Genomic DNA, 11,717 nt, shown 5'->3' on the forward strand with positions numbered 1-11,717 from the left:
TAATGAGTGATGGGCCAAATTACAGGCTGAACAATGAATAGAGGCAGGCAGCTCTTATTAGTCTCCATAGAAAGCCATTGATTTATGAAGCGCCTTGCTCAGTGGAGTTACTCTCCTGAAAATGATATCTACATTGAGAAGTGATGTTCTCTATTAAGTCGTTCCTTCCCACTTTACACTGCTCTCCTCCTTACCTCCCCTCCTCCCTTCCTTCTCTCCTCAGCCCTCCCTCCCTCTCCTTGTCCTGCCTATGAGTGTACACATGATTGTTTAGAATCAGGCAGAGCTGTAAGGAAGCTTTCAATTACCCATTAGGACTGTCAGACATAAAACGCCCTGCTCTCACCAAAGTCTGGGTTATGATTCATTTACTTTGTGCCTCTGATTCATCACCCAATATGCCTCATGCCCCAGATTACTATTTGAGGGGTGGGAGAGATTAATGGCTCCATGGGATCTACTGCCGTATTTCACAGGCCCAGTGTTGCAGTACAGTTGGTGCAGAAGGGTGAAATGACAGCAACTTACACTAGATCAATGTGTGGACAGCCTTTCACAGATTATTAAAGCTCTGTTAGATTAAAAGACCCCTGCTATGTAGTTTGCTGTAGTCAATATTCTCAAGCAGATAAAAAGGGGGAGGGTCCCTCTGAAGGATTCTCAGACTGATGTAGGTCATCATGGCTGTTAATGGAATAACACTCGGTGACACAAGTGTCAGAGGAACCGGTGTCATTTTCCATCGCTTGTCCCCCAGAGCCAATGCTGTTTCATAAAACATCATCTCGCCCCTGAGGTTTCTTTGAAATTAGGCATTCTGAAATGACTTCTGAATTGTAAACTCTAAAAGATTTCTCAATTTGTTTCTTCCTGTATTAGGGCCTGAAATGGTTTTAATTTTCATCTTCCTTTTGTTTCTTTCAGCCCTGAATGAGCCAACCATTGACTATGGTTTCCAGAGACTGCAGAAGGTCATCCCCAGACACCCTGGTGACCCTGAGAGATTACCAAAGGTCAGTCCGGTATCTTTGCTGCACGGAAAAACACACAACAACACTGAGACGGGCTGACTGGTTTATAATGCCTGAATACTAAAAAAAATAACCCAAAACAAAAAAAAAACCATTACCAGCACAGCACAGTGCGCTGTGACCCCAAACTGTACGTGGCTTACCCACTAACCAGTGCAGTAATGGTACTGGTTTTGTGTGTGGGGAAAAGCGTAAACTCTCTGTGTGGTAAAATAGCTCAATCAGACGTTTTCCTCTCCAGTAGTCTGTGGAGATGGTAATCTGGTCAGAAACGACGCCTGCACCCTCATTACCCCACTCATGTTTTCCTTTCATTTTCTGCAGCTCGATTTGGTTTAATCTTTTGTTTACAGAACCCTGTGCCGTAAACCCCCTAGACTTACTGCAGCTAATAGACAAAGACTGCATGTTATTATGGCTTTGGCTTTCTTATTGTTTTCTTTTGAACCTGAGTGAAGGAGCTGAAAGCCAGTATTAGCCACACTGGTGTGGCACATAAATAGGCTGCCATATTGAAAGACCTGAGCATGAAAACACACATACGCATGTTTTTTCCCATCCTTGGCAGAATCTCTTTGATTCTTTTATTTTTGTCATTCCCTTTGATTCTCTTACTCTTTCCATTTCCTACCGATAAAATCTAAATGTATTTCCACTAACTGCTACCCTGCCAGTAACCATTTTGCTGACTGACAATCCAGATGTGTCAAAAGTAATAATATGACTGATTAGTACATTCAAAAGCCCTCGGCATATATTAAAGCAGTGGCCACCTTAGAGTTTTAATAATACTGTAAAACCTTTAAAGACCTTATCTATTAAATCCCAGCATGAAACACAGCAATATCATTAACGTCCAACGGACAATTTAATAAAGGACAGACTGTGTGGTAGCTGTAGACATTTGACCAAGGCAATGTGAAGAAATGGAACATCACAGCTACTCTCTGGTTCAGTATATGAACTGTTTCAATTAGACTCTGGTCCCTGTGGAGACAGGAAGCAACACCTAGCATGAAATGTTACTCTAATTTCAACTGTAAACGCAGACCAAAAGCTAAGTTACACTTAGCTTTAATATCCACATGGCGCTCTCTATCTCCACAGTCATCACTGGTCAATCTAGCTACACTTTTCTATTTTATAAAGTCAGAGTGTCTTTGTGAAATGCACATCTTTTGAACAAAGAGCGCAACAGTGTTAAACACAGCATTATTACAGAGAAACCTCACTTCTTTCCTTGAATACAAAGCTCTGCAAGACAGATTCTGACACTGAGTCCAAGATTAGTTTCCTGGGTGTGCGTATACTTAATATAGCACGGTCTCCGGGCCTTTGCATGAAACAATCACAGAGTGAGATGAAACCCTGCACTTCCAATAAACAACATAAATATTTGATTTACTCTCTAATGGACCCAAATATGGGGTTCAGGGGGCATGTAAATGATCCCACCAAGTGATTCGTCATTGTTAAGCTTGCCATCTGAGGGTCAGCTCTCGGGGTCAAAAGCACATTCCTAATAAAACAGCCTGCGGCGGGCTGAGGCTGGCGTGTACATTTGGAATGAGAACAGAAACAGCATATAGAGAACAGCCATTACAGGGTGCAGGTGAGGTAGGCAGACTCTATAAAAAGAAGATAAAGCTGGAGGATGCGCGGTGTGCATTAGCAGAAAGGCAAATCGACACCAAGCCCACTCACCGCCTCTACCCCCCCAACCCCCCTCCCATGACTTCACCCTCCAGTTGATAATATTACTGCGCTATTGATTTCCACCAGCCTTCTCCCTGGGACCAGTAAGACACGTGGTAATTGTAAGGAGACAGAAAGCCAATATGGGAGTGCTCATGGATAGCAAGGGATGCACGCTAATATTGTTGCTACACAGAGAAAAAAAGGGGGAAGCTGCCTCTGATTGAAGTTTACCTCGTAATTCTAAGACAACATCGTAGATGACAGTCTGACCCTGTGGGAGGAGTGAAGATATAAAAATTCAATGCAAAGTCCAGGGTGAATATGAAAGTAATAAGTGTGAGCAGTCAAGTGATGAGAAAGGAGATTGGTTTGCGGGCATCGCGTTAAGTGAAGAGAGACTTTGGAATTCACCCTCCTTTTTAAGATCTTGTTATAAAACAATTTTCTATTCATAATATAAAAAAGACAATTTATAATACCATTTTGTGCCCTCTGGCAGTAATGGACAAATAGACTGGATATCACATTATATCACACTCAATTTCTCTCTTCTGTAACAAATTAGATTCATTATGAAATTAAAAGTGGAAACTCAATATTGTTTTATTATTAAGCTGATTGCTTTGGCTTCTTTTCTTTCCTCCCAAAATGAGCATAAGCCCATTCTTTTCCAATTCTTTGTGTAATCCACAAGGAGAAAATATTACAAATGTGTTCATGTCAAGCAATTACCCATGTATTTAAATGAATCTCTCTTCCTGTGCTCTTTGAAGTACCTTCATCTAATGGCCCTATGCTTCTAAATGCATTCATTACCTCAGGCTAGAGCTAACAGAGTAATTGCCTTACAGTTTTATAATGGCATTAGCACTCCAAGCTACATCACCTAGGCCCTCTTTTATTAACTGTAATAATATAAATACAACATCCATGTTAATCTAGTGCTTGAAGAATCACATTCAGGCTCTTCCAGACCACATCTCCTTATTGTTAGATATTTTTTATAACACATCATTTGTTATGGCTTCCTCATTTTTTTCTTCCTCTCAGCAATAAAGTAAAACAGCTTCTAAATCTTAGGCGATCTGTCATTTGAGCAGCCCCATTTAAACAGTTGTTGAGCACAAGACCTTTATGTAAAACAAGGCAAACAATAGCAGAAATCTGTCACGCATTTGTCACACAACAACAGAAATCATTTGAGGCCTTTAATTGTTTCAATTTAACATGGTGTGTTCTGATATATCTCCATGACAAGAAAGCCAATTACACTTATGCTGGAGCAGTATTGAGATTTACATGGAAATGCCCTCAGAACACTATTCCGTGTTAATCGTATTCACAGCGTGAGCTGATATGCATGAAAGCACCTCGTCAGAAGAAAACAAACTTCTTCCTTGATTGGGTGCAGCACTTCTCATCATCCGCGGATATGACTAGGTTGCCACTTAAGCATAGCCTCGCAAGTCAGCTTGGTTAGTTAAGACACCACGCGGTAAACGACAGATTAAGGATGAGAGGCAATAACGTTTTCTCTCCTCCTTTTTCCAAGCTGTCCTTATGTCACTGCTGCAAAGTACCATATGGACAAGGAGGGAGAGGACGTTTTACAGAGAATGAAACATGGCATGTGAACGCGACAGTCTTAATTGCTTTAATTGTTGTTTAAAATTGAGAGCCATGTAGGAGATCTTGAAATATGATAGAATAGATTATTGGTAATTATTAACTGCAGACAAAAAGAAAGAAAACCACTTTATCTCACTCAGCAAGAGAGAGAGAAATCTGTTCTGCCTGATGAGAACACATCAAGACAGCTGGTCCTCTCATTTAGTCTACCTGCCTCACGACAACCATAATTCTTTATTTGTATGCAAACTAGATGCATGCAACGTTGAGCATACACACCAATTTCAGAGGTAAATGCCCATTCTAAGAGCCACCCATCCGGTAACTTGGGGTGGATTAAGCGATATGTTTCTATAAGAGAGCATGGCATATGCTGGAAGTGGCTTCTACAGTGATTCATCTTGATAAATCAAGGACTGTGGTAGATATGCTCCTCAGGATGAAAGGGCCCATACACACACTCCGTACACACTACATACGCCGAGCCTCGGAAACGCAGGCCAAGTCTTGGAGGCCGCTGTTTGAAGGCGCGAAGGCTGTGTTTACATTCATTTACGGCAGCTGCCGTCTTAATCCCACACTGCTATTGCCAAGTGATGGAACACTTCAGACAAATTACCGAGGCCCGCAAAAGAAAACACAGCGAATGTGGGAAGAAAACAAGCACCATCTGAGATGTTTCTGGTGACAGATTTGCATTGCTTTTAACCAGAGTTCTAACAGCACAGTCGACAAATCTCTGCTCTACAGCAGGTGACAACAAGCGAGCATTTTAAAAACACATGCAAAAGCCATGTCTGCAACTTGCCTTTGTCAGATTAAATGCACTCTAAAAGGAGGAGATGGTTTTCATACAGCATACTGCTTTCTGTATTATAGAAAACAAAGAGAGCAGTCTGGTTTCTTGAGAGGGATTTAATTGTAAGTGCTGAATTCAACGAGCAGATAAAGACACACAAACGGGCCAAACCCCACCTAGCTGAAAGCCCAAAACAGAATGGGGGAACAGGATCTGGGGCCAACTCATTTTCTGTGTTAAGAGCCAAAGCAACACAGCTAATCCGCATTGTCAAGCGGGGGCAAGCATGCAGACATGGATAAGACCACATCCTGAGCATCCATGTCCCTAAGGCACAAGCACCCAGCTCTTGCTGGATGGGAAGTCATTTGTGAAGTCCTTTGCAACAGCCAGTCAAAGAGGTTAATTGAAAAATTCCTTAATGTCATTACAACAGAACTAGATTAACCCAGAGCTAATTCACTTTATTGTTCTGAAGAGAGGGACTCAGCGCTGAACTCCGGAGCAAACGTGAAGCCCAGAATCAGGGGTGAGGTGTTGTTTTTAAAGGACTATGCCAGTTTAATTAAGATAGGGAACATTATTCACTGCTCTGCATGGTTGGAGGAAGCAAAGTGGTTGTGCTGTATAAATGCAGCAATGGTGCCTCTTAAATCAGGGTGGCTTTTATTTACGCGGCTGAATACATAAACATTTCTAAAGCTCTCCATGACCCTGCTGTGTTATGTTGTTTTTGATGTTGTCTGTACTATACAGGCCACTGGGCTCTCCAACATAATCTGTCTGGCTCTTAACATTTACCCTGTGTTTTCCTCATCAGGAGGTGTTACTGAAGAGGGCGGCTGATCTCGTGGAAGCTCTGTATGGAATGCCCCACAACAATCAGGTCTGTATCCACACAGCTGCTTCAACATGCTTATACTGTACCTCTGTTAAATAAGAAACCACAGAAATTTTACTGATAGTATCACCAAAGGGTATTTTCACCACCGTATCTGGAACAATGCAAGCTACATGCATTTTAAGTTAACCACGTAGACATGAACTGCACATCAAAATACAGCTATGAAAAAAAGACAAAGAACTAAACCTCTGCCTGCTTCGCTTCTCAGGAGATCATTCTGAAGAGGGCAGCTGACATCGCCGAGGCCCTGTACAGCGTTCCCCGCAACCACAACCAGATCCCCTCTCTCGCTAACACAGCCTCCCACGGCATGATGGGAGTCAACTCCTTCAGCAGCCAGCTAGCAGTCAATGTGTCTGAGTCACAAGGGAATGACCAAGGTATGTGATTTAGGGTATGGCTCCATAACTCAGTAGTTCTCAGAAGTGGGGTCCAGGGACCTGTGGGGGTCCTTGAGGGTATTCCTGGGGGTTTGCAGCAAATTCTGATTTTGAACATCAGGCTCATTGCCCCCATTCTCTCCTACAATACAGGCAGTTTAAAGGTCCAGTTAAGCGCCACATTTTTTTCTTATTAAACTGGAATCTGACATAAAAAATTGCAGCAGTAAATTTCCTTTGTCATATACTTTAATCTGGGAACATTTTGCTGGTAAACATTGTACAGAAGAACAGTAATGAACAAATTTCCTTTTCCATCTTTTACCTGTGTTATTCAGTGGGCTACAGCCGGAACACCAGCAGTGTGTCCCCTCGGGGCTACATCTCCAGCAGCACCCCGCAGCAGTCAAGCTACAACACCGTCAGCAACAGCATGAATGGCTACGGCAATGCCGGTATGAACCTGGGAGTGCCAAGCTCCCCTGGGTTTCTCAACGGATCCTCTGCCAACTCCCCATATGGAAGTGAGTAGCTTGCCACTATCGCACGCTGTAGTAGCACTAAGCTGCTGCTGATTTAATTCCAGCTCCCACATTCGTTTTCACTTCTATGAATCACTTCTGACAGGGTTATAACGTTATTGATGGTGATAATATATTACTATTCATTCACAGAGGCTTGTTTCGTTTTAGTACTTCGGAGAACACACATGTAGCTCAGAAATATTCATTTTTATGTGTATTTCACTATATGCCACCTGTATTTGTTCAACTGGACAAGATGTTGATGGTAGGGGCCTATGAGTACTGATCGTGTATCCCCCCTGGCAGTAATACTATCCCAGCCTTACCTTAACTGCCCTCTCCCTTTCGAGCACTACTCACAGCACGTTCTTGCTCTCACCCTCCCTCCTTCCCCTTCCTTCCCTATCGTCTCTGCAGTTAAACAAAAGAGCGCCTTCGCCCCTGTGGTCCGACCCCAGGCCTCCCCACCCCCCTCCTGCACCAGCGCCAACGGCAACGGACTGCAAGGTGAGCACCCCTCACCCCCTCATCCCTTCCCTACGGACTACTGGTCAGATACCGCTGCTCAGGCCTCTGTCCGGTTTGGTGAGGGATTAATCATTACAAATATATGCATTTTGACAGGCCAATTTACACCTTACAGTTATACACACATGCACACAGAACATGTCTTTACACACACATGCAAGCGTCACCTCACATCTGTGCAAACATACAATCTTGTTGCCCTTTCGTACAAATGATTCCCTCTGATGTCGCAGGAAAAGACCTTCCCAGAATTGTTTTAGTAATTATGTTTATTAGGTTTTGTGCATGTGTCATGACCAACATGATTGCTTTGAAAACAAGCTTAGCCGTAGTGTGTGCCCCAAGATTAATAACATTGGGCTTAATGAAGTGGGAAATTAAAGTTCATCTTGCTACACGTTCATACTTATTAATACATGTTGTGCAGAAATTAATGAGCAATGCCTTGCCATCATCTGCGCTGGCAAACTTAAAAGCATTTCAACCATGACTCTACAAATATACTCAGAGCAATATAATAATATATCATCCTAGCACTTCACTAGTTGCCTAATTGTTAAAACGTGTGAAAATACTGAATATATAAACTCTCGGAGTAAGGTACAGTCGCTAATGGTATCCTAAGCAGCTGGTCTTGGTAAAATAACGGAAGCTACCTTTGATCTAGCTAATCTCTCTTGGATAATGACATAGAGGAACAACTTGGGAATGTAGGACTAATGCGCTGTACAGTGCTGGAGAGTTGAGGATAAAGAGATGAGGGGAGGAAAAGAAGCAATAGAAGAAATCTGAGGGGAGTCTGGGGAGTGTCTAGTACTGTAGCATTGTGGCATTGTGGGAAGTGACCGTGTTGTTGCTCTGCCGTCACCACGGCCGTGTCTCCTGGGAGTCTGGGCCACTGTTTGCCATTACCCCAATGCCAGGAGAAATATCACACATAGCAAGACTGGCGTGCTGGGGGCTGAAATGTCAGAGCAGGAGGGAGGTTTTCAAACTCTGCCTGTTAAGAGGACGTGCAGCAGCAGGCTGGCGGACACGGCAAACACTCTCAGGCACATACGCAAACAGGCACATTAAGGCATTCATTCATGCACTTGTGCACTTTCAGATGGCTAGACTCACACAGACAAACACACACACTCACACACATACATGCATGCACACACACAATTTACTGCATTTAAAAAAAAATTTCATATTTATATCCATTCTTGTTTTAGCCCAATAAATTAATCTTTTTTCATTTTGCCTCTTTTATCTCCAGCCATGTCCGGCCTGGTTGTCCCTCCAATGTAAATGCACTTTCATCCTCTCAAGCACCTGTCTACACACTACCACTTCACAGGACAACTCCTGAGCACACAGCAAAATGCTGGTGTAATGTATAGTCAACCGCTTGTTCTGTTTTTAAAGATGAAGAAAAAAAGAAGAAAAGAAATAAATGATTTTTTTTTCTTTTAAATGACTTTCTCAACCTACAGAAAAAAAGGATTTCACAAAGAACAATATTTTTTTTCTGTGGGATTTTTCTTTTCTTTTTCCCCATTTTGTCACCTTTGAAGAGGACACAGGATGATGAAGGGTTTATTTTGTATACGTGTCAGGTTGTGCTTCGGCCTCAGATATGTCCAATCAACCACACGCTCAGTACTGGAAGGGACTCTGTGGACTCACCATCTGGTTGTAAAGTAAAACACTGATGTACAGTACATTTGCCAATGAACTTGTTTGCCTCAGAAATTTTTCTGTTTCAACTCTCTTTTAATAGATCCACAACCGTTGTGTGTCTTTATAATGTGACTTTTTGTATTTTTATGTGTGAGAAAAATACACAGGGGCCAAGACAGCTTGAATTTCAACTGGAGAATATATGAAATATATAATGTAGAAAATTGATCATAAAAGTACAACACATACAAATAAAAGGGGGCAGGGCTGGGTGGGTAAGGTTGTATCATGTTTCATTCTTGCATTTTAACTTAAATTTTGTAATTTATTGTAGCTAGAAATCATCTTCAAAAGTAAAAGTAAAAAAAAAATCCTCTTTGATTCAACAAGCACACTGACATGTACAAAACACTGCTCTGTTGATGAATATGATGTACTTCCATGTCTAGAGCTTCCTTTTAAGCAAGTGTGTTTTGCCATGTTTTTCAACTTTTTTGCTAGCACTGTATATTAATGCATTCCTAGGCTACTGTGAAGTCTGTTTCTTGTTGATGAGGAGCAGTCTCCCCCTTCTAGCTCCAGCTCCCTTATGTGTTTTATATGTGGTTAAAAATTGTAGACTATTGTGATATTGCCAAACTTGTGCTAAATATTTATACATCTGTCTTTTTCATGTTCTTTTAGATCAACAAAAAAAAATGTAAAAAAACAAAATTAAAATCCATTGAGAATGTAGGAGTACAGTAGGTCATTGTCATATTTCTGTTCAAACACACACTTGCGCTCACTGAGGGAAATTTTGTAACATATCAACTATAAATAATGTATTTATCTCTGAAATTTTGTATATTGCTTTTCATTATGTATGTATTAATCGTCATGCCCTTAATATAGTGATGCAGCACAGATAATTCAGCCAAGAACTGTTGCCTTCATTTGTTTTCTTTTTGTATTTGATGAAATGCAATGTGCATATATTTCATGTGTATCCTCAAAACTTGTGTTATTCCGTCAAGACTCTCTGTCCATGTTTTTTAAAGGGGAAGTCAAACTTCATTGTTTATTTTTATATTGATTTTAAATTATCTATACAGACCATTTTGGAGAAATCTTTGTTGGTTGTATTGTCAAATAAATTGTTTGTGACCCATATGATAGTTGTTAAGATCCAATAGAGACTAATGTGCATGAGGGACAACCTTGGAGATAAAAAACACTCCATTTGTGGTTGTATTTTTTTCTGTTTTGTAGAATGTATAGAAGTCATTTTTACTCACCACTTATGACTCTGCCACATAGCTTACATGTGTTTACAGGGAAGAAAATTTAAAAATGTCAACATTTGGAATGGAAACAGAAATGAATAAGTGATGTTTTATTAAAATTTTCAGTAAAAACACAGTAGTTCCTCAACTGTGGACTTTTTCAGTTTGAAGCACAGTTTGACTGGCAGACAAACTGACAATCAGGACCAAGAAAAAGACGGCAGAACCTCTGAGGACAAACCTGTGATTTGTCTGTAAGTTGTAGTGTTTAGACTTTGCCGTAGAGATACTTGTTTGAAACCTGTGGAAAAGTGCAACATCCATAAAAGATGAAAACTGCTTTTTTTACTCTTATATTCTTTCAGCAAAGCACTCTGACATTGTTACATACTAGTCCTTGTATCAGCGTATCCTGCATCTGTGGTGCTTCAAAGGCTCATTGTAGTTCATAAACAGTGCAAGCTTTTTATTCAAAGCACCCCAAATGGGGTTCATTCAAATCCCTCATTTCATTGCATTAAGCCACCTAGTTAATAAAGAATCAATACATTAAAAGAGGAAGGTTATCCTTTGTCTATAAGGGCTGGTATCGTTCTGAACCTCTTATACTTTGAGTGCTGAAAGGGGAACCACTGTGAAATCTATACTCATCAAGTGGGTCAAACAGAAGGATAGAGGTGTTTGAGGGAAGAATAGTGGTTCCCCTTAAAAACAACTGAGCATCTTATCTGGCATCCTGAGTGGTCACGGTGAGCAGGTCACAAAATGTCAATTTCTCATCAAGGCAACATTGTCCGAGGCCACCTTTGCCTTTAATGCACAATTAAACGACAGCAACCTGACTGGCAATCAGCATATCGCAGCTTATTATGTCAACCGGCATGCACGGATCTCACGGCACAGGGAGATAGTCCAGGAGCTGCTGATAGCGCAAAGGACAGATGCACTCAAAAGAGCGATTTAATTTTCAGCTGCGATCGCCTTGTGCTTCAAATCATTCCCTTGATAATCCAATGTGTCTGATAACAATAGCCACACAACTCCTTTCTGACATTGCGGTGTCTGTTTCAGATACACAGGTGCGGATCTACTCCTTGCTTACCGCTGTCACTAATGTTCAATGACAAAATCCTGCACCAAATATATATGTTATTCTTAACTGCCCTATAAATGAAACCAAGGAAACCCTGTCATTGCAGAAACATTAACCAAAGGAACAAAAACAGGCACTCACAAATAAAGACAAATTCTGAGGGTAAAAACACAATCGCAAAACAACAAGTTTGCTCTG

General features: G+C 41.2%; 1 protein-coding gene across 4 annotated transcripts in view; it reads left to right on the forward strand.

The window, feature by feature from the left end:
* Positions 1-10,861, forward strand: part of LOC109961906 (transcription factor COE3) — a 71,361-nt gene extending 60,500 nt beyond the window's left edge. For 2 of the 4 annotated variants that reach the window (XM_020603116.1, XM_020603127.1), the window contains exons 11-16: positions 925-1,013; positions 5,978-6,043; positions 6,270-6,441; positions 6,780-6,965; positions 7,383-7,550; positions 8,758-10,861. In XM_020603116.1, coding sequence (XP_020458772.1) covers positions 925-1,013; positions 5,978-6,043; positions 6,270-6,441; positions 6,780-6,965; positions 7,383-7,550; positions 8,758-8,789 — 713 coding nt within the window. In that variant the 3' untranslated portion in view covers positions 8,790-10,861. The remainder of the gene's footprint in view (positions 1-924; positions 1,014-5,977; positions 6,044-6,269; positions 6,442-6,779; positions 6,966-7,382; positions 7,551-8,757) is intronic. The other 2 variants (XM_020603135.1, XM_020603144.1) reach the window with 2 other exon arrangements.
* The last annotated feature ends 856 nt before the right edge of the window (positions 10,862-11,717 follow it).

This window comes from Monopterus albus, unplaced genomic scaffold, assembly GCF_001952655.1.
Source record: "Monopterus albus unplaced genomic scaffold, M_albus_1.0 scaffold3.1, whole genome shotgun sequence".
NCBI lineage: Eukaryota > Metazoa > Chordata > Actinopteri > Synbranchiformes > Synbranchidae > Monopterus > Monopterus albus.